The sequence below is a fragment of the Microtus oregoni genome, unplaced genomic scaffold, assembly GCF_018167655.1.
Source record: "Microtus oregoni isolate MIOR12 unplaced genomic scaffold, Mior012 000000F_ref0000247, whole genome shotgun sequence".
Classification (NCBI taxonomy): domain Eukaryota; kingdom Metazoa; phylum Chordata; class Mammalia; order Rodentia; family Cricetidae; genus Microtus; species Microtus oregoni.
The window spans coordinates 27941950-27964417 of record NW_024543059.1 but is presented as its reverse complement, the minus strand read 5'-3'; the positions used below and the strand labels follow the sequence as shown (position 1 = coordinate 27964417).

At 45.7% G+C, this 22468-nt stretch overlaps 1 protein-coding gene across 2 annotated transcripts; it reads left to right on the top strand.

Moving 5' to 3' along the window:
• Positions 1 to 994: 994 nt before the first annotated feature.
• On the top strand, positions 995 to 11859 carry Tm2d3 (TM2 domain containing 3). 2 transcript variants are annotated; one of them, XM_041651699.1, is made up of 6 exons: positions 1008 to 1119; positions 1334 to 1426; positions 2604 to 2788; positions 5923 to 6097; positions 7079 to 7154; positions 11545 to 11859. In XM_041651699.1, the coding sequence occupies exons 1-6, from the start codon at positions 1029 to 1031 to the stop codon at positions 11708 to 11710; spliced, it is 786 nt and encodes a 261-aa protein (XP_041507633.1). In that variant the 5' UTR covers positions 1008 to 1028; the 3' UTR covers positions 11711 to 11859. The 2 variants fall into 2 exon arrangements, with proteins under 2 accessions (XP_041507641.1, XP_041507633.1); XM_041651707.1 differs by lacking the exon at positions 1334 to 1426 and having other exon boundaries at positions 995 to 1119.
• Positions 11860 to 22468: the final 10609 nt, after the last annotated feature.

Sequence of the window (22468 nt, the reverse complement as noted above, 5' to 3'; positions counted from 1 at the left end):
ATTCAAATTAGATGCAGAAAGGAATCTGTCTTTAACATAGTAGTCATTGAACTTCCTGGGAGCACTAAGAATGAACCATCAGTGTCATAGATGAAACCAGTGTTACGGTGCAGAGTGCAGACTGTGTTAATTTTTAAAGCTAACTTCGGGTTTGTCAAATGCCAGACACCATTTCATGTACTTTTTCACTTATCAAATGTACAAGTGGGAGCCGGGCGGTGGTGGCGCACGCCTTTAATCCCAGCACTCGGGAGGCAGAGGCAGGCGGATCTCTGTGAGTTCGAGACCAGCCTGGTCTACAAGAGCTAGTTCCAGGACAGGCTCCAAAACCACAGAGAAACCCTGTCTCGAAAAACCAAAAAAAAAAAAAAAAAATGTACAAGTGGGGGAACGGGGAGTTTGAGGACCCCAAAGTGCATGTCAACAAAATGCAGGCATAGGAAAGAGAGGCATGTCAACAGCATGTTTCCTGAGATATGCATGATGGAAACGGTGCAGATCGCCAAGGGCAGCTCCCCTCCTCGCTGTTGGTGGTCTCTTGATGGGGCAGCGTTGGGACTCTCTTCTTGCATGAAAATCCCACACACTTGGCTCTTGTCCCAGACCCCTGAGGCTTGACCTGCTTTTCCCAGTCTCAGAGGAACTGTTGTAAGAACCGCATGTTCCCCCCAAAGTTAGACTGGGTGAAACCCAACGCAGGAGTCCTGGGTCCTGGAGCCTGGGACCCCAGCCACCTGACCCTCTTGGAGCTACTTTCCTTGCTGCATGGATCGGCTGAAATAAAATGAGTTAACATCATTACCGCCCTCTCCCAGACTCCCAGTGGAAAGAGAGGGACACACTCAAAGGGTGTGAGGGCAGCTTAGTTCCTAGCCACCTCCAGTCGCTTGCTACCCTACTTTCGAATTGGGACCCAGCAATGCCCGCAGGCGGAGCCAAGCAGCAATGCGCCTGCGGGCCACGCCCTGCCACGCCCCCTTCGGCGCGCCCCGCCCACTGGCCCGGAAGTGCGCACGCGCACCGGCAAGATGGAGGCTGCGGCGGAGCCGCTGAGGTCTGTCCGCCTCCTGTCCCGCGTGCTGCTCTTCCTGTCCCAGTGCTACGTTCTGTCGGGCGACGGTGAGTTCAAGGTCGGGGGCCGCAGCGGGCAAGGTGGTGGCACCAGGAGTCGCGGAAGGCCGGCGACAGACGACTGGGCCGCGGTAACCCAAAACCCAAGTCGTCCCGGTCGTTCCCGTTTCATGAACCATTATGTGCGCTGCGCAGCCCCTACCTGTTAAGCACATAAACCAAGGGTACCATATCCCAGGATAACATGTTTCTCTAATTGTAGGATCCTTAAATTTAGAGCATTCGCAGCCGCTGGCTCAGGCAATAAAGGATCCGGGCCCAACAGGCATATTCACAGTAGTTCCCAGGGCAGCAGGTACTAGACGTTTTCTATTCTAGTAAATGTGCATATTTCGCTGGGGTAGGTTTTCCCCTCTCTCTGCTTCCGATAAGCATTTCTTTACGAAGTCACCTTTTGGTTTTGGCTATTTGGTGTGGTGGTGTTGTTTAGATATGTAAATTAAGGGCACAGCTGCTTTCAGTTAGACAGGTTTGATGTTTGATTCCTTTTTGAAGCCTGACTCACCTCTTACTCCAGCCCCACACTCCTCATTTCCATTTATTTATTATTGCCTATTATTTATTTATTCTTGCTTATTATTATCTCCCAATTCCTTACCACTGTTGTTTTCCCTTGAATAAAAGAAGTCTATAATGCCTCCTTAATGCTGAGAGATACACAGCGATTAGAAGGGTCGGATAAATCCGTGGTTATAAACTTGGTGGGGTCGTGCTATTGGGAGCTTGAGAAAGTTACCCCTTTAGGGTCTTTGTTTCCTCAGTTTCTCCGGCAGCCACTGTAACTAGCCAGACCTATGGCCATTTCAGTTTTGTGATTTGAACCAGCCAGTCACATGGAGGTAGGAACATGATGGGTAATGATAATTTTATAGAATTGACCACTTTAGGCCAGCTTTCAAGTGCTTCTGCTTTGCTAAATGGATGCCGGCTCTGTAGCTTCTTCTCTTTGGAGTTCCATTATTTCAGTGACTCAGACTTGAAGCTGGCAGAGGTATTTCAGCGATTCTTATTTGGGCATACATACTAATAACAGTATTTTCTAGAATTGAGTGTCAGTGGCTTTATTTTTCTATCAGTAAATTCTGATGAAAAGGACATTGAAGAGATGTGTGTTCTGATTCCAGTTCTGTCAAATACTTCCTCTGGGGTTTTGCACAGACTCTGCCTTGTCCAAGCTTTAGTTTTTCCCCTGTGCCTGTAGCTGTTGAGTCGAACTTGGACGCAGCACTTTGCTGGCATTGTATATCAATGAGCACTTACGGTTTTCATAGCCACTTGGGAGGCAGGGATGGAGTGCTTCTTACTAATGTCACCAACCAGGGTACCAGCTCCTCACTAGCTGGTGACAGAACCCCTCATAGACTGCGGGTGTCCCAGACCCGAACTCTGTGCTGTCTGAATTCCAGTAATGTGTCCTGTCTAATGATGGTCTCTCCACTGTCTTTCCCTGTTCTTCTCATCACTATTCCTAGAGAATAAGATGCCCTCTCACCTCCCAGAAAGTACTGAGATCCCCCCTTACATGATGAAGTGTCCAAGCAATGGTTTGTGTAGCCGCCTTCCTGCAGACTGTATAGACTGTGCGACCAATTTCTCCTGTACTTATGGGAAGCCTGTCACTTTTGACTGTACAGTGAAACCTTCTGTTACCTGCGTTGTAAGTATTGCAGTTTCTTTATTCCAACTGCGTGGAGTATAGCATTAAAAATGTGGCTTACACTGGTCAGACGCGGGCCGGGGATATCCAGAAGTGATTGATTATGGTCTTTTGTGACTGCACTGCAGAGTATTTTTTAAGTCTTGCATTTGGTTCTAGGAGTATATCTCAGTGGTAGAACATACCTTTAGTATGCATGAGGCCCTGCCCTCAACAATCCCTGACCCACTGCCAATTTTTTTCCAAAAAATGAAGATCTTGGGCTGAGAGGCTAGCTCAGTTGGTTGGTACTTGCTGTGCAAGGACAAAGACTGGAGTTTGGGTCCTTACACCATTGTAAAAATCTGGGAATGGCTGCATGCACCTGTAATCCCAGCGCTGGAGAAACAGTCACAGGACCTTGAGGGCTGGCTGTCCCTTCTAGCTGAACTAGCACTGGATGCTGGTTTGGTTGGTAAAGTGGTTGTTGTGCCTACCTCAGGACCTGAATATGAAATTCTAGGTTCAGTAGAGAACTATCAGGGAAGACACTGGGTGTCAGTCTGTCTTCTACATGCAGATGCACATATGCACACACACACTGAAATAAACATGATTATAAATAAAGCCTTCCACTTCCTTCCATACCGGGTTTCCCTGATTTGGTTATATTAACAGGCGGGCTGGTTGTTGTTGGGTGGCAGTGTTGCTCTGTGGGATTGGGAGTGTTAGTTTACCAGCCTAAGTCCTTCACGAGCGCATGTGTTCTTAGTAGTGAGAACTGGGGTACAGAGGGATGGTAATGTCTTTACCACAGGTGAACTTGCAAAGGGATGTGTCTCGTCAGTAGTGGGGACGCAGCATAGTACTGTGACCAGTGCCCTGTTAGGGACTTCCCACTTAGATAAAGCCATATCCATGACTAGGCCAAGTCAGAGTGAAGCAAAGTTTATTAAAGTAGAAATATGTGATGTGCGTACTTTAGACTTAAGAATGAGGAGAGAGAGAGAGAGAGAGAGAGAGAGAGAGAGAGAGAGAGTTAAGAAAAGGACGCTGCGTACTCCAAGTCAGACTCCTGGTTTCTTAAGAAAGAGTTGTGCTTAGGTGTCTTCACAGTGGCTGTAACTTTCTAAGTTATGTTATTTAAAGGCTATAATTTAAAAGATTTAAAGGATCTCCTATTTAAAATTTAAATGAAAAGTATGACCTGGTTTGCTTAGTTTTCCTAAAGCACAGCCTTAGAAATGAAATTGCAGTGGTCTCGAGGAAGGTGCTGTTTAGGGCTGGAGGTGAAAAGAGGAGCCCTAATACGGGTACAGCCAAGGCTCCAGATATTCTGGCTGGGAGTGAGTACTGGTCTTGTCTTAGAGAAGGAAGCATTGCCTCTGTGGATAGTTTTGGTTTTATGAGTTGACTTGACATTTTTAACTATAGCCTGCAGGAAACATACACTAGATCTCAGAGCACGGGGCTTTGTTTCCTTCCTGTGTTCTTGTACGTTTTTCTTCTTTCTATCTGGTCTCTTTCTTGGTGGTATAGAGATGGGTTGAGTAGGTGCATGGCATACCTGGTAGCTCACAGGACAAGTAAGGGAGCAAACCTTCCAGGTAGATGGAAGGATCAGGTGTGGTCTTTGTTGAGAGACCCCCGAGCTCTGGCCCCAGTCTGGTCCTTATGTAAGCAAAGCACATGGCCCCGCTTCAGTGCTAAGGTGTCCTCACTCTCTCCTGACTCAGGCTTTCTGGGGTTGTTACTTATGCTCCATGAGCTCTTGACACTTCAAACAGAATGCAGTCCGCTTGAGAGCCACATGGTGGCAGTCACGCAAAGCTCTCCGTGGTGTTTTTTCTGAGCCCTGATGTTGAAGTGCTATAGAAAGCACACCTCCTCCTCCTCTTTCTTTCTTCAGTTTTTTTTCAGCGTATGAGTGTTTTGCCTGCATGCATATCTGTGCAGCCATGTGCCTCTGATGCCCACGGAGGCCGGAAGAGGGCAAGGAGTCCTCTAGAACTGGAGTTAGAGATGGTTGTGAGCCACCATGTAGGTTCTGGGAATGAAACCTGGGTTCTCTGGAAGAACAGTCAGTGTTCTTTGGGTGGGGGTGGGGGGGTGTCTTTTTTAATTGGAAAAAGAAAAACTGTTTTCTTACAATATAATCTGATCATGCTCTCTCCAGGATTCTTCCCAACTCTATACACACCCAACTCCGAAACTCAAGAAACTTACACACACACACACACACACACACACACACACACACACACAATGCACACATGCAAAATTAGAAACCAGAATATACGAACAAAAGACCTATAAGACGAAAAATGTCCAAACCAAGCTGAGACAAAAAGTCTGCAAAAATACCATTGAGTCTGTTTTGTGGTTTTGTGTTGGCCAAGATCTACTCCTGGGCTTGGAACCTACCCTGTAGTGTAGTTAATGTACCCAAGGAGATGCTGTTGGAGAGGAGTAATTTTTCCTTTGAAAATGGGTACCAGTTGCAGATAGTTTCTTGGTTAGGGGTGGGAGCTGTCCACTCCCCACTCTCAGCACTGGGACCCTGTCTGCAGTCATTCTTAATCACTGAGCCATTTCTTCAGACTCTTATATATTATAAAAATATGAATGTACATTATTTAAAAGTTAACAAAAGTGGTGAAATACCACCCTGAGATAACTCTTTCTGGTTTTTGAGACAGGGTAGCCTTAGTTGTATTAGAACTCACTGCATAGACCAGGCTGGCCTTAAACTCAGAGATCTACCTGCCTCTGCCTCCGAGGTATTGGGGTTAAAAGGGGTTCCCCTTTTTCTTTCTTTCATTGTTTTTGTTTAGTTTTCAAGAAGGAGGGTCTCACTATATAACTCTGGCTATCCTGGAATTCACTATGTAGACCAGGCTGGCCTTGAACTCACAGAGATCCACCTGCCTCTGCCTCTTAAGTGTGGGGTTAAAAATATGCACTACCACACCCAGTCCGTAGCCATTTTCCTTGAGTAACCTATATAGATGTTTCACCCCTTGATGCTACTTAACCTGCTTCCTTTACTTACTGCTGGTCCTAAATAGAAATGTTTTAGAAATTTGGTGTCATGTGACTGTGGTCTGTTGATGTTCTAACAGCCCCATATTGTAACTTTGTGCTCCGGTCCTTAGGATCAAGACCTCAAACCCCAGAGGAACTTCGTCATCAACATGACTTGCAGGTTTTGCTGGCAGCTTCCTGAAACAGACTATGAGTGTACCAATTCCACCAGCTGCATGACAGTGGCCTGTCCTCGGCAGCGCTATCTGGCCAACTGCACTGTGCGAGACCACATTCATTGCTTAGGTAAGGAGCAGAGTCCGAGGGAACTGTAAGCAAACTTTCTCAGGTCTAAGACAAATTGAAGCTCACCAGAATTAGCTGCCAGTCAGTGCGGATGGACTGTTATCTGCCTGAGGTAACAGGTTCTCCCTTTGCTCCATCTTTGCAGAGATGACTCATCTTCTGAACTTATACCCTGCTTCCTTCCAGGAGAGTGTCTGCCTCGTAACCTTGTCTACCAGAATGACTGCCTTCGTGTGTGTGTGTGTGTGTGTGTGTGTGTGTGTGTGTGTGTGTGTTGGGGGGCGGGGGGCACATAGAGGCCTGGAATTGGTATTGTGTGCCTTCTTTGATTGCTCTCCACTCTGTTAAGGGGGGTCGCTCACTGAGTCCAAAGTGTACCAATTTCAGTTCTCACTCGTCAGCTGACCCGGGCCTTTCCTGTCCCTGACTCCTCAGTGCTAGGATTGTGTGCCCGCCCAGCTTGTCAGTGAGCTCTGGAGATGCAAACCCTGGTTTCCATGCTTGCACGCATGCGCTTTATCCCTAGAGCTGGCGCTCCAGCCCTCCCGGACAGAACTTCTAAAATGCACTTGAGTCAAAGTGGGAGCTCCTTTCAGAACCAGCCCCTTCAGCCTGTGTTTATTGTTTTTCTATTCTGGGTTCATAAAGACAAAGGCATTTTCTTCTAAAAACCAAGTTTGGCTTTTCATGTTTAGGTCTATAATCCTTCTGGAATGCATTTGGTAGATGATTTAAGGTGGATTTAGTTTTATATTTCTCTCCACGTGGTTAGCCATAAGTTAACTAATGTAGGCACTGCATTTTTTCATTAAATGACAAGAATTTTGTTTTATGATGTTGTTTGACATAGTAAATGTTTTTGTAAAAAGATTTTAACTTCTTTCATATTCTAAATTACAAGACCAATGCTCATAAATAAGTCTCTATGAGAGTGGTATTTTAGGTACCCATGGTTTTGTTTTGTTTTTGTTTTTGTATAAGGTAACCGGACTTTCCCCAAATTGCTGTATTGCAACTGGACCGGAGGCTATAAGTGGTCAACTGCTCTGGCTCTGAGGTACGCTTTGGTCTGCTGAGTTTAAATGCTCCTAGGGTGTCTTTGGGGTTCGTGGAATCTTCTAAACATTATACTCAGCCAGTCTTATGGTAGGTAGATGCTAAGAGACAAGAGTGGAACAGTAGATGGAGCTCTGTGGAACTGAGCAGCGTTAGCTTCCCGCCCTCCCGCTCCCCCTCCAAATGTGACTTGTTGGAACTACTGTTACAGGGTCTTAAGAGATTGCCAGCAGCCACCTGAGTCCCTAAAACGCTGCAGACTGTTTGATACAGGTCTGTAATGCATATTGTCAGTGATTACTATAGACAGTAGAAGTGTGCCCAAACTGAAAACTAGAAAATAAAGGAAAAAGTTTTAATTTGAACATTTTGTTTTGCTGTGCGTGTGTATGTGTCCATGAGTAAGTGTGTATGTGTGTATAAGTGTTGCCCAGCATACATGTGGAGGCCAGCAGATAATTCTGTGGAGTTGATTCTCTCCTTCCCCTTCTGTGTGGGTTCTGGGGATGAGACCTGGGACCAGGCTTTTGATGCAAGCACCTAAACCTACCGAGCCATCTAGTTGGCCCAAAACAAAAAAGATTTTAAATTACCTATAATTTTGCTGTCTAGAAATTATATACCTATTATTCTTGCATAAAAATGAGTGGGTATTAGGGAGAGGTGGATGATTCAGTATGTGGAGTGCTTGCTGCACAGGCACGAGAGCCTAAGTTCAGGTCCAAGCAGCCATTGCAGCAGTGCGTGCTGGGTCCAGTGGTTCCCAGGGGCTGATGAGCTTCGGATGCAGTCAGGTGTTGACCGAGGTTTCTGTCCCACCCAGTCTTGCAATCATTCAGTCCTAAAGAAATACACAGTGGTCTACATTAATTATAAACTGGTTGGCCTATTAGCTCAGGCTTCTTATTAACTCTTATTACTTATATTAACCCATAATTCTTGTCTGTGTTAGCCACATGGCTGTACCTTTATGGCAGGGGAGTCACATCTTGCTTGCTCTGTGTCTGAGTGACAACTGCAAACTGACTCTTTCCTCTTCCCAGAATTCTCGTCGCCCCACCTCTACTTCCTGCCTGGCTACTGGCCAATCAGCATTTATTTAAAATACAAGTGACAGGGTACAGACCATTGTCCCACAGCACTTCCCCCTCCTTTTTTAAAGCAAGAACTCTGAATCAGATCTCCTTTGTTTAGCTTTTCTACTGACTATCCATAACAACTTATAACTAATATTCTGAACAAAGGCAAGCATACATAATCTACTTTTTGGGGATGTGGGCATAGTTTTCCAGGATGTTCCCTGCTCCTTGGGGGGCACTGATAATCTTTTGGGGATCTAAAGAAAATTTAGAATTGTGGTCAAGTCCTGACTGGAGTGTCCTGTGAGGCTTGATCATCTCAGGTAGCAGTCTTTGAACTGTTCTGGATGTAGAATTCAGACATGGGGGCCATTCCTCCTACCCGGAGATTTCTCAGGGGGTCTTCCTTGGTCAAACCTGATTTTTCTTAATGCAGAATGAATCCACAGTCCCTCATTTCTTGTGAAAACAAAAACAAAACCTCTTCTCCAAAGTAACATATCTTTTGACTTCAATTTTATAGTCAAGGCATTTTCAAAATATATATGTTGGATTAATTCAGCAGCATTTGTAATCAAATGTCTTTTAGCAGCTGTTGCTCCTTCCTCAGCAGTCATGCAATTCAAAGACAACACAACAGCATCCAGACTCTCTGTGTATTTTTCATCTTTACATGGTCTTATTTTAAACTCTTTCTTTTACTCTTATTTTATAATTTTTCGCTTTTTGAGACAGGGCTTCTCTGTATCTCTGGCTGTCCTGGAACTCACTCTGTAGACCAGGCTGTCCTTGAATTCACAGAGATCTGCCTGCCTTTGCCTCACAAGTGTTGGGATTAAAGGTGTGCGCCACCACACCCAACTACTCTCTTGTTTATTTTTTTCTTTTAAGGATTTTAACCTTTTTCTTTTCTTTCCCAAGGCCACATATGTATTTTTAAACACACTAAATTGTTTAGAGTTTTTTTTTTTTGGTCTGAATCTATCTTTACTGTATATCTCTCTTTTTCTGACCACACGAGTCTTTAATTTGCTAAACAATATAGCTAAGATTAAAGTCATGGGTTTGATGGCTGAATCCATCCCATTCCTTTGCTTTCTGAGCATCTAGCCTCATGGCAGAGGTACTAGCCGGAGCCATGTTTATTGCCACAATTCTATGGCATTTCAAAGTCCCTGCCACTACCAAAAAGCATGCGGTCAGCTTTTCATCAACACCATTTAAGTGTTTCATGGCAGCTAAAGCTGAGTCAGGAAGCCTCTCTTAAATGAGAGTGCTTGCCTCTAGTAAGCAGAGCCCACCCGAGAAAGTGCTGCTATCAAGAAGCTGTGCTTAACTCTATTCTTTTCTACTAGAATTACTTCCCAAGCTCTCTCAGGCTTTTAAGTGGATTTGGTCAGCCCCACGTTGGCACACCATTCTGTTGACTGAGGTCTCTGTCCCACCCGGTCCTGTAGTCATTCAGTTCCAAAGAAATACACAGAGATCTACCTTAATTATAAACTGGTTGGCCTATTAGCTCAGGCTTCTTGTTAACTCTTATAACTTATATTAACCCATAATTCTTGTGTGTGTTAGCCATGTGGCTTGGTACCTTTATGGCAAGGCAGTCACATCTTGCTTGCTCTGTGTCTGGGTGACGACTGCAGACTGACTCCTCTTCCCAGAATTCTCATCACCCCGCCTCTACTTCCTGCCTGGTTGCTCCGCCTATAGTCAGGTGATTAGGTGATTAATAAGAGAGCAGGGCAGCTCAGGTGAGCCTCTGGTACCGCTCTGTACACACACATACCACACAATGCATGCACAGAAGGAAAGGAAATACACTTGTGTGTTATTAAACTTTAAACGGTGTCTAAAAGAAGTGTACCGGCTCTTCCCACAGAAGGAGAAACCAGAAGGGACTTCAGTGGGATGATGCTGGAAAGTTAGACCCTGAACATCTGAAGTCTTAGGCCCGAGACCCCGAGGCCTGTGGTGTGTGATGCTGGGCAGGGTTCCCCTTCTGTCTGCTGTTGACATTTTGGGCCAAATTCTTTGTCTTGGGGCTGTCCTGTGCCTACTGGGAAGCCTGCTGGATTCCTGATCTTCTGCTACTAATTGTCAGTCTTGGTAGTCAGAATCTCTGCAGATGTTGCCGAAGGTCCCCCTTGGTGGCAACAGTGCCTAGGTTAGGGTCTAGGCTGAGGAAAGAGAAGGACCCTGTCTGGGAAAAGGGATAATTGAAAACTAAAAGAAGACTCCATGGTGGAACTCAGAAACACAAGTACAATCCAGTAACTGTCTCTCCATCGGCTTTGTCTGCAGTGGCTGAAATTAAAACTCATGGCTGACTTTCAAATTGCTCTGTTCGTTCATTTTGCTTTTTGAGATCAGTTCTTACCATATAGTTCTGGCTGGCCTGGAACTTACAATGTCATCCAGACAGGCCTCAACCTCACAATGATCCTATCTCAGCCTCCAAGCACTGGGATTACAGGTGTGAGCCACCAGGCTTGTGAGACAACAAACCAGATCTCATCTTAAAGTGGTCTGACAGATTGCAATGATAGCATTCCCATGACACCCTCACCTGGGATCCCTTCTGCTGTCAGCATTTCCACCATGCGGTACACTGAACAGCTGACTGGAATTGTGAACGCATTTTGTCACAACTCAGCCTAGGCTATTCAGAATGTTCACCCTGAAGACAAGATGTCTGCAGTTTTGCTCCAGAATGCTCTTGGTTCCTCGGCCCCTCAGATACAAAAGTCATGGGCACTCCAGGTCCCTTTTATCAAGCAATATAGTGCTTGTCCAGACCCATGCACATCCCATGCCTTCACCTCCCATCCTGAGATGGCCCGTGCCATCCAGTGTAAATGCTGTCGTTTGTGGTTTAGGGAGTAATGACAGGAAAAGGTTGTGCTTGCTCAGTACAGGTGCAGGCTTTTTCTCTTAAGTATTCCATTCAGTTGGCTGAGATGCAGAACCTTCCTCTGGATACAGGCTGCTCTGCACTGAGGGAGGGTGTAGGACCCCAGCAGAGTTGGCCATGGGTGGGTGCCTGCTGGAGCTGGTCCACGGGCTCCCTTCCTCTGCACTGTTATGTATGCTTGAGCCTTTCCCTTGTATTCCAGCTTGTTATTTCGGGTAAAGCTAGCTGGTGGCGGGGGCTGGGTGGCAGAATGCAACCCGCAGCTCCCTCAACAGAATGGCGCCCAGACGTGTGGACAACTGAATCCACTGAAAGCCCGAGAAAGCTTGGGAAAGAATAAAGCATGTTTTCTTGGTAGCAGCAATTTCTTGGGACCATTCTGTCTTTCTCCGCAGCATCACCCTTGGGGGATTTGGAGCAGATCGCTTCTACCTGGGCCAGTGGCGCGAAGGCCTCGGCAAGCTCTTCAGCTTCGGGGGCCTGGGAATATGGACGTTAATCGATGTTTTGCTGATTGGAGTTGGCTATGTGGGACCGGCGGATGGCTCTTTGTACATTTGACTGTGGTTACCTACTTCAGAGAACAGCAGATAGGACAAGTCCTTTGTGTGGAAATGGACGTGTGTGAGAGGTATATTTATGTTTTTAATGTACAGCATCTGTACTTGGCTTGCCTTGATGAAGGTAAAATAAAGAAATGGAACACTGAACCATGACTACCTAGAGTTTATTTTTTTATTTGCCTGAAATCCTTTTTTTTGTTGTTTTGTTTTCTTTTGTTTCTGCGAATTTAAAAAAAAATAATAATCTTAAAGCCAGAAAAACAAAATGGGAAAATTTTCTGTTGAAAGTCCTGCCTGAGTCCTGCTGTGTCCCTTTATCTCCCACCTTCAGGCCCTTCAGCTTCAGCCATCAGGAATGGGCGGGTTATTCTGTCAGCTAAAGATCTTCCCTAGACTTCCATCATCTATAAGTCATGAATGGAGCGCCATCGTAGTGTGACCTGTCCGCAGAGAAATAGTTCTGTTGAGTTGGTCATGTTGGATTCTGTCAGTGGCGTGAACCGTGGCTAAAGTCCTGAAAATCAATGAAAACGCAGACTGCTTTATATCCAGAACAGCTTCCTGTGCGTGTCCTGCGCTGAAATGTTGAATAATTATCATAGCTTGCTTACAGAAGCACAACATTGGTTCTTTCCCCCAGCACACCGCTCCATTCTAACAGGGCGTGGTCATAGTTATCTGGATCTTTGACACAATGGAAGTGTGTGTGTGTTTTTTTTTTAAATGGACTTCTGTGTGGCAAGGAGTTATGAATGTTTACAGATCTATTGGAGGCCTTTCACAGAAGAGAAAATAATAACACTTTAGTCCAGAAGGAGCCTTGCTGAAGGTCGGTTTTGAAACAGTAACATTAGTTGCTCTGCTCTTTGTATGTACACAAGACATTCGCCAACATGCCAGATCTAGAAGCCATACAATGTCTCCAGGGACTATTTCTACAGATCTCATGGGGCAGCCAGCCGCGGTGCCTGGTGCCTGGCATCCTGGCATCTGCAGCGACTTTGAGGATAGCCTGGATTATGTAGTACATTTCAGGCCAAACTGTCTGCAGAGACAAACTCTGTCTCAAAGGAAAAATAATCCAGGGGGCAAACTTCATATGATTTACTAAATGTAGGCTACCTGAAAGTGCCATCAGGTCGCTGTGGTGGCAATGACCCTTTCAGAATGGGAGTCTTCTTCCACGACAGGCTCCAGAGCTACAGACAAACCTTGTCTCAAAAACAAAAACAAACCAACAACAACAAAAAACAAACAATAAAAAGAATGGGAGTCTTCTCTGATCTCTGATTAGGCATGTGGGTGTAGCTGGGAGCAGTTCCAGTTCTGACCACTAGAGGGCGCCTCCCCCTTATGTTTATGTTCCAGTGCTGTTTGCTGATATTGCTAAGCTTTGCGTTTCCACTCAGGAGCTGGCCTTGTGCGGAACACAGCAGCACTTGCAGCTGTGTGGACTTTTCTTTCTAAGGATCAGTGACTACTTCACCGTGAGACTTGGTTGAGCAGGTATTTATGTAGAAAGTAACTTTTCTTTTCCCTAGAAGCAGCCTTTTGCCAACGCTCTCTTCCTCCCCTTAGCTCTTTGAAAATGACTGTAAACGTTTTCATTTGAACAGCTGCCTGAGGTGGAGCAAGGAAAGTGACTTTGGGATGTGACTGACTTAAACGTGATCATGAAAGAAATAATAACTTGCTGGACAGTTGACCATCCTTATGGCCTCGGGGGTCTAGGATAACAAAGCGGCTGTATTAAAAGGGGAAAATGCAAACATTGAGCAAAGAAGTCCCACGTGAACTTCCTCCCCAAATACTACGAAGTTTGCCGGAAGGGATAGCTTTTGGCACCAGTAGAGAATTAGCCCATGGTGTGCTCAGAGGCTTACTCTGTGAGATCCGAGACAGAGTCTTTCAAATCGTTTAAATAAGTTAACAAAGAACTTGAAACAGTGATAAACTCACACCTGACCCCTGAGAGAACCCTCAGGAAGAACCGCACTTGCAGAGGCTACCAGAGACGGCACCGTTTGGCACAGAGCCATGGGAGCCAGCTGGCAGCAAGGTGCCAGGTTTGGGTTTGACTTTCTGATTCTCCCGTGCTCACTGGGCTGGTGTCATGGAAGGTGTAACTCGCTTTATATGCTCATGGTGTGTCCAGTTGGAGGCCTAGGTGGTCCAAGATCAAAGCGCAGTGGTCCATCAAAAAGTACCTTTCTTTTCCAAGTGAGTTTGCTCATTATTTTTAAAATCAACTTCATCCAGCACACATTTCTATAGCAGAATTTTTTGTGACTATGTAGCATAACTGGCCTCTAACCACTTTCCTCTTTGAGGCCTTGTTTCCATCTAAAAACATCATGAGCCGGCTGCATTTGGTGTGGTCAGCCAATGTAAACTGGAACTCCGGTTTATTTGTGTGTTTTAGAAAGAGATAGGTGGAGAGGAGAATGTATATGAAGCTGGATAGGAAGGGAGGCAGCTGGGGGAGGGATGAATGATAAAAAATATTCATATATTGTGTGATATTTTGAAGAATAATTAAAATATTTTTTTTAAATTTTGCATTTTTTGGGGGGTAGGACAGTGGTAGCATACGCCTTTAATCCCGGCACTTGGGAGGCAGAGGTAGGCAGAGCTTTGTGAGTTCGAAGCCAGCCTAATCTACAGACTTAGTTCCAGGACAGCTAGTGCTACACAGCAAAACCCTGTCTCAAAAACAAAAAAGACGAACTGACAATCAAGGAGCCTGCATATATGATAGGGTTGTTTGGTTTTCTTGCAGGCCTCCTAACAGTGGGAGCAGGGCTGTCTCTGACCCATTCCCTGGTTTGGGACCTATTCCTCATCCTGGGTTGCCTTGTCCAGGCTCAATAGGAGGGGAAGTGCCTAATTTTACTGCAACTTTGTATGCCATGTTTGGTTGATATCCCTGGGAGGCCTGCCCTTTTCTGAAGAGAAAGGAGGAGGAGTGTTTTGGAATGGGGGAGACCAAGAGGGGAGGAAGAAGGGGAAGCTGTGGTCAGGATGTAATATATGAGAGAAGACAGAAAAACAATAAAAACCCTGAAAATTAAAAATTGAAAGGTTTTGTGGTCGTAGGGGCCATGCGTAGGGTCTTGCTTATGATAGGAGAACACTCTACCGCTGAGCCGTATCTCCATCCCTTGGGATCATGTACTCTTGTGCCAAAAGTCTATATTTGGCATAAAGATACTGATTTCATGGAGCCCTTCCAACACGGAGGGGACATGGATTTGAACTCACTGGAATAAACACACTCTGGTTATGAATATGTAGCCCCCACCTTTTGACACTTTACACCTTGTAGCACCAAGTATGAGTTCATGTTTATATTATAAATACATATTTATGCATTATATATTTATAGATAATATTTAACACATTATATATATATATTTTTTAAGATGTATTTTCTCTTAGCATGCATGCTCAAGGCCTTGAGTTTGATACCCATTAAGTAAATAAGATTACTAAATTAATAAAATAAAAGGTTATTTTAAATCCCTTTACTTACTTACTGTCAGGTCCAAAAGAGACTCCCAATTCTCCAAACCCCAAAAGGAAGTCTGAATATTCAGAAATGGCTCATCCTGGATTATAAATGGATTTCTAGTGGTTAAATAAAAGCCAGCATTCCCCAGGAACTTCTACCAAAAGGGGTTTTCCTCTACCTAAAGAAGTCATTTCCTTACCTCTGGCAGGACAGGTGGCCACCTACGATGACCATCAGAATATCAAAGTTCCTGCTGGCCTCTAGTCTTCTTCAGTGTCTGAATCCCTGTTACATATTCCGAAGTCCATGCTAGTAGCATCCTAGCCCTTCTCACCTCGCCTTGTCCTAAACTCCCTCCCGCTCACGGGCTTCCCTCCCCAGCTACTCTTTCTCCGTATAACCCTGCTGGTTTCTATATGCGCTCTCCCATCCTCTCTATGTTCCTTTCTCTTTGTCTCACCCCCATTCCCATTCTCCTAGTTCTGTTCCTGCTTCTCTCGTGGCCAGGCTCTCTAGCTCTGACAGTTCTCTTTAATAGCTACAATAAAAACCTTAGCTATACCATGAAGGAGCCATGTTGTCAGTTTCTAGACTTATGAGATGATCGGTCGCGATTACTGACTTGATTAGATTTGTAGGTCCCTAGTAAGTTAATTAAATGCACCCCTGGGATGTGTCTGTGAAGATGTTCCCAGAGAGGCTTAGCTAAGGGGGAAGACCAGCCCTGGATGTAGACGGTACCATCTAAGAGGCTGAAGGCCTTGAGCCCCTGGGAAGGTGATACAGGGGTGTATCTCACTAGTGCATGCATTTCTGCTACCCTCACCTGTAGACATCAGACTCCAGGTATCTGAGCTGGGGTTTCTTTTGCTGAATAGAGACACTGTGGCCATGGAAACTCTTATACGTTATATAAGGACAATCTTTAATTGGGACTGGCTGACAGTTTCAGAGGTTTAGTCCATTATCATCACGGTAGGACATGGCGGTGTGCAGACAGATATGGAGCTAGAGAAGCAGCTGAGAGTTTTACCTCTTGATCCAAAGGCAGCAGAAGGAGACTGTGTGGCACACTGTGCATGCCTTGAGCACCTGAGAACCTCAAAGCCTGCCCCAACAGTGACATGCTTTCTCCCACAAGGCCACACCTACTTCACCAAGACCACTCTCCTAATAGTGTCATTCCCCATGGGCCAGACATTCAAACACATGAATCTATGGGGGACATACCCATTCAAGCCACCACCCCAGCTTCTTGAGTCTTTGCCTGAGGTCCTCCCTAGAGGGCTTCCTGGCCTTCAGCCTTGGAGTGGATGGCATCAATGATCTCTCTCCTGCAGCTTCCATTCCTATGGGCTGAGCACAGCATGGTTTCCCTGGCTTTCCTCCATGCACAGAACCACTGGAGGAGTGATCTGCCTCTGATGCTGTGAGCCAGTCCATTCAATCTCTCATCACGGTCTATCTGTCCATCTATCTGTCTATTTATCTATCTTTTTTTTCCTAGTGATTCTCCAGAGGACCCTAATTAATACATATCCTTTCATTCCCATTGTTCTGAGGCTCCTTCTGCCGTCAACATCCTTTCTGTTTGAAAAAAAAAAATCATCTGAGCATGTTTTGTTTTGTTTTGGAGTAGAAAAATACATTTTCTTCAATTTCCTTCACCTGAAAACACCCTTATTTTACCTTCATTTCTGGAAGATGGTTTTGTTGAATGCGTTGTTCTGGGTGATGAGCTTTTTTGCTTGAGTGTTTACCTTTGTGGCTTTGCATGAGGTGTGCCTTTTCTTTGACAGTCTTCAAGTTTTATTCTTTGCAAGCAATGATGCCGTGAAACCATCAGACCGGACAGCTCCATGGGGGAGGAAGTATGGTTCCATTTCCTAGCCACCCAGACCCAAATAATCACACAAAAACTATATTAATTACAACACTGTTTGATCAACGGCTTAAGCGTATTCCTAGCTAGCTCTTATATCTTAAATTAACCAATTTCTATTAATCTGCGTATTGCCACAAGGTTGTGGCTTACCGGTACGGTTCTGATGTCTTTCTCCTTCGGCAGCTACATGGCGTCTCTCTGAATCTGCTTTCTTTCCTCCTCTGTCTCTGCTTGGATTTTCTGCATTGTTATATGCTGCCCTGCCGAGGGCCAAAGCAACTTCTTTATTAACTAACAATAATAAAACTTATTCACAGCATACAGAGGGGAACCCCTCGCAGGTGGCAGAGATAGAATAGCTGGAGACATTTGGAGGGCTTCAAAGCTGCCATGGCTACCTCTTGGGAGGCAGAGAGGAGTGAAGGCATGCTCAAGGGGGTGGGGTGAGGGGCTAGGGTGAGGGTAGCTGCAGGGAGGGAGTTGTGCAAGCCAGAAGAATCTGAAAACTGACGTTCGTGCCCACAGAGCCCAGGGACTTTGATATGCATTACAGGCACGGGTTCAAAGGAGCCTTGAGTTAACCGGGTTGTGCTGTGTAACGAGATGCCCCATTTTCTTGAGCGGGGGATATGGGATTAGGGAAGTGGCCCTCGCTCTGAGGATGGTGGGTACCAGCTTTTATCTCTCTGACCAGCACTTTTTCTTTTCGCCCTGTTAGCATCCAGTCTGAGCCAAGCCCAGGCGGCCTTTTTTTTTGGGGGGGGGGGTTGGGACCTAATAATTTTTGTCTTCAACTTTAGACAATTTTACTTCAAGTTAGTAGACATATTTTGGGACTCGTGTGGTGGTCACATACTGTGGTATCTTACTCCATTCCCTTTTGGTATCTTGGCTTTGGGTCCGCTGAGATGCTTGACTCTCCAGTTTATTGCTAGTTTTGAAACAGTCTTAGCTATTATCTCTTCACGTATAGCTTCTGCTCGGTTCTGTGACTCTCCACTTGCACATATGTTGGTCTATCTAATGGTGCCCTGTAGCTCTTGAATAGTCTGTGCTGTTTTTATTGTATTTTCTCCTATTTGAATGATTTCTATTTTTGTAATTTCAAGGGTTTTGTTTTTTAAATTTACCGAAAGCTGTATTTATAATACTTACGTATCTAATTTTCATTGGTAACGTGTGTGTGTGTGTGTGCACATGTGTGCCTAGGGTTCTGCTTTGCTATTACAATTCCCATCTCTTTGTGCTTGCTAACTCGCTCCTGTGCCACTCACAGCAACGCATTAACACAGTCATCAGAGTTGTTTTATAATTCCCATCTGGTTGTTCCAACTCCCTGGGCCATGACATCTCTTTCTGTAACTTACCCCATCTCAAGATGGCCCCCTCCTCCCTGTTTCTTCAGTTGAATTCTTTGATGAAGGCCCAAGCATCATTTGTATGAACTTGGATAACTACGGGTCAGCAAATGCTCATGCTGTTCTAGCCTGCTTTTAGTGCAAGGTAGAGTCAGCCTAGCTGGGGGCTGAGGTGGGTTTTTTGCTTCTGTCATTGCTAACTGTTACCCTCAGCACAGCCACAGCCTCTCAATTCTCTGCCAGGGGTCGGGGGTGTTCTGCTTTGTGTTTAGATGGGGACTAGACAGGGAGATGGTTTTCCCGGAGCTCCGCATGTCTGTGTCACAGAGGGCTGTTTTTGTACCCTTACCTCTTCTTCAGGGCAGAATGCTGGCTTGTTGCTGAGTGCTAGCCTTATAGTAGGGTGGTTTTCTCTGCTGTTCTGCTACAGCCTTGTTCTCAGATCCTAAACCTCAAGTGTGGGGCTTTCGAGGTTTTGCTGCCTCTCCCTCCCGTGGTAGCTAACTTCTGCCTTGTGTTGACAGCGGTTCTTGTACAGGTGTTTTTCCCTCTACCTGCTGGCAGCAGACCTCTGCTGGGGATTGGTGTCTGAAATGAGTTGTGTTTGTCTCTGGTCCTCTTACTGGGTCTTTCCCTGTGTGCTTGGAGGCTCAAGGCTGCTTCTGCCTCTCCCAGAGATAGATGGGTTCGCGTCTGTTTTTCTTCAGAGGCAAGGAATTGTACCAGAGCGGGGCTTTTGCAGCATGGAATTGGGAAGGGCTGGGATTGATAGACCTGCACACTCAGAGCCTGTGAGATTGGGAGCTCCTTAGTCTTGTCTGAGATGCAGACATTTTCCACTAGTAACCCCCGGGGTGAACAGTCTTCTCCAGGTCAGCTTCTGCCCTGCTGCAAATTTGCATTCCAGTCTAATCTTGACGCTGATTTCCTGCTAAAATTTATCTAATGCCCTCACACCTGATGGTGGCATAGAAGTCTCCCATGCCCTGCCAAAGGGTGTGATGGAGCGGTTTGAACCCAATTTCCTAGTAGGGCCAGGTCTACTTGAAATTCAGTTTATTTGATGTTTCGCATGCTCAGATCTCTGCTAGTTCAAAACAACAACAATAAAGTATAGTTTGGTGTATTCTGTGCATCTTTGTAACTGATCTCTGCAGCTTTCCCCGTTCTACATGGATGATAGCAAGAAGGAAAGGCTGTAAGTCAAAACTGCTACCACTGAAACTTGTCTGCACATCTGTCTATCATTGTACTGTTGTTGTTGTTGTTTGTTGTTGTGGTGGTGGTGGTTTTCTCAGTCACATTGTTTTAGTGCACTGGTTCTCAACCTTCCCAATGCTGCTACCCTTAATACAGTTCCTCATGTTGTGGTGACCCTTAACCATAATATTATTTTCATTGCTACTTCATAACTGTAATTTTGCTACTGTTATGAATTGTAATGTAAATATCTGTGTTTCCCAATGGTCTTAGGCAACCCCTGGGAGAGGGTCTTTGGACCATTGAAGAGGTCATGATCCAAAATTTGAGAACCGGTGTTTTAGACTGAGAGAATGGTTTTGTTTGTTTGTTAGGTTGGTTTTTGTTTTTTCGAGACAGGGTTTCTCTGTAGCTTTGGAGTCTGTCCATTTTTAAGCTGTGTGATCTGTCTTTCTTCTCATTTGCAACGTAGGTTGTCAGCAGAGGCAGGGCTAAAGATTATTCCCTTAAAAGAAATCCCAGGGCTGATATGTGATTAGAAGGCCACTTAACTCCTCTTTGCTTTGGAAATTCTCAAATTGTCTCATTTAAATTTTTGTGGGGTCTCTGCAGTCAACTAAGGCAGCATGTCTCATAGGTTCATAAGACAGCATGAAATGTGTTGTCTTTGGTTAAAAAAAATTTATGTGTGTGTTAGATCTGTCTGTCTGGCCTAGCTAGTGCTGGAGTATGAACATAAAGACAGACATTTTTGTGATTACCCAATGTTCCAACTTCTATGAGTATGTAACTAATTACTTTAAATCTTAGTGGTTTAAAACAGTTATTTATTTTCCAAGATTCCTGTGGACTTGGCATTTGGATAGACACAGCAGAATGTGTGTGACCTCACAGAGGGAGACTCAGAGGCTGGAGCCATAATCATGTGATAATCTGTGAGTCACATGCTGGAGGCTCCTCTGCCCTGGTCTCTTCAGGTGGGTGTGGTTTGGCTCAGCCCCAGTGTAGTTGAACTTTGACCCCCAAAATGTTTCTGTCCATTACACATGATCTTAGTGTGCAGATGTTAAGAGGTGGTGGAGTGCTTTTGGCGCGTGGCATCGCCCAGCCCAGCCTGTCTGGGCGCTGGGTCCGAGTACTCGGGGCGCCCGGGCGGGCTGCAGTTCCTTTGTTTCTGTGGCCTGCCTGCACCAAGCGGGGTAGGCACTTTGTTTGCGAGCTGCCCAACCAGCACGGAGGCCTGATCTCTCAGAGCAAGGAGACCCAGCATTGGGGTGAGTTTCTGGCCCGCCGCGCCAGCCGGGGACGGGGAGCTCGGGGGTCCTTGGCCCCCTGTATTTCTTGGACTCTCTGCAGGGCCTCTACTCCCTGGGTGCTGCCTCTTTCTTCCTGGCCCACCCAGCTTCCGTCCAGAACCCTCCCCACTTCGACCCCACCGCCCTCTTTTGGCGCGTGGCATCGCCCAGCCCAGCCTGTCTGGGCGCTGGGTCCGAGTATTCGCGGCGCCTGGGCAGGCTGCAGTTCCTTTGTTTCTGTGGCCTGCCTGCACCAAGCGGGGCAGGCACTTTGTTTGCGAGCTGCCCAACCAGCACGGAGGCCTGATCTCTCAGAGCAAGGAGACCCAGCATTGGGGTGAGTTTCTGGCCCGCGGCGCCAGCCAGGGACGGGGAGCTCGGGGGTTCCTTGGCACTCTGTTTTTCTTGGGCTCTCTGCAGGGCCTCTACTCCCTGGGTGCTGCCTCTTTCTTCCTGGCCCACCCAGCTTCCGTCCAGAGCCCTCCCCACTTCTACCCCACCGCCCTCTTTTGGTGCGTGACATCGCCCAGCCCAGCCTGTCTGGTCACTGTGTCCGAATCCTCGGGGCACCCAAGCGGGCTGGAGTTCCTTTGTTTCTATGGCCTGCCTGCACCAAGCAGGGTAGGCGCTTTGTTTGCGAGCTGCACAACCAGCACGGAGGCCTGATCTCTTGGCGCCAGGAGAGCCAACATTGGGGAGAGCCAGCGTTGGGTAGGCTAGGAGACCTGATCCGGTAAAAGAAGATCCTAAGGGAGCATTTGGAAGAAGAGATGGGCAGACGCCAAGGCAAAAATTCACCCAACAAGCTGAAAAGCAACATGAAGCCACCAGAAACCAGCGACCTCACAACGGGAGGACATGAACACCTTAATCAAGAAGAAGGAAAAAAGATTGACTTCATGAAAGTGATTGACACCCTTAAACAGCATGTAAAAAATGCCCTTATAAAAATGGATGAGAAATATAACAGAAAGTTTGAAGAATTGAATAAATCAGTGAATGATACCCTAGAAAACCAAGGAAAAACAATCAAACAGATAATGGAAACAGTTCAAGACCTGAAAACTGAAATGGAGGCAAAGAAGAAAACACAAACAGAGGGCCGCTGGACATGGAAAATCTAGGTAAACGAATAGAGACTACAGAAACAAGCATAACCAGCAGAATACAAGATATAGAAGAAAGACTCTCGGATTCTGAAGATACCATAGAGAAAATAAACACACTGATCAAAGAAAACAGCAAGTCCAACAAACTCTCATCACAAAACATTCAGGAAATATGGGACACAATAAAAAGACCAAACCTAAGAATAATAGGAGTAGAAGAAGGAGAAGAAGTGCAGCTCAATGGTCTAGAAAATATATTTAATAAAATTATAGAAGAAAACTTTCCCAACCTAAAGAAAGATATACCTATGAAGGTGCAAGAAGCATACAGAACACCGAATAGGCTGGATCAAAAAAAAACATCCCCTCGCCATATAATTATCAAAACACAAAGTATA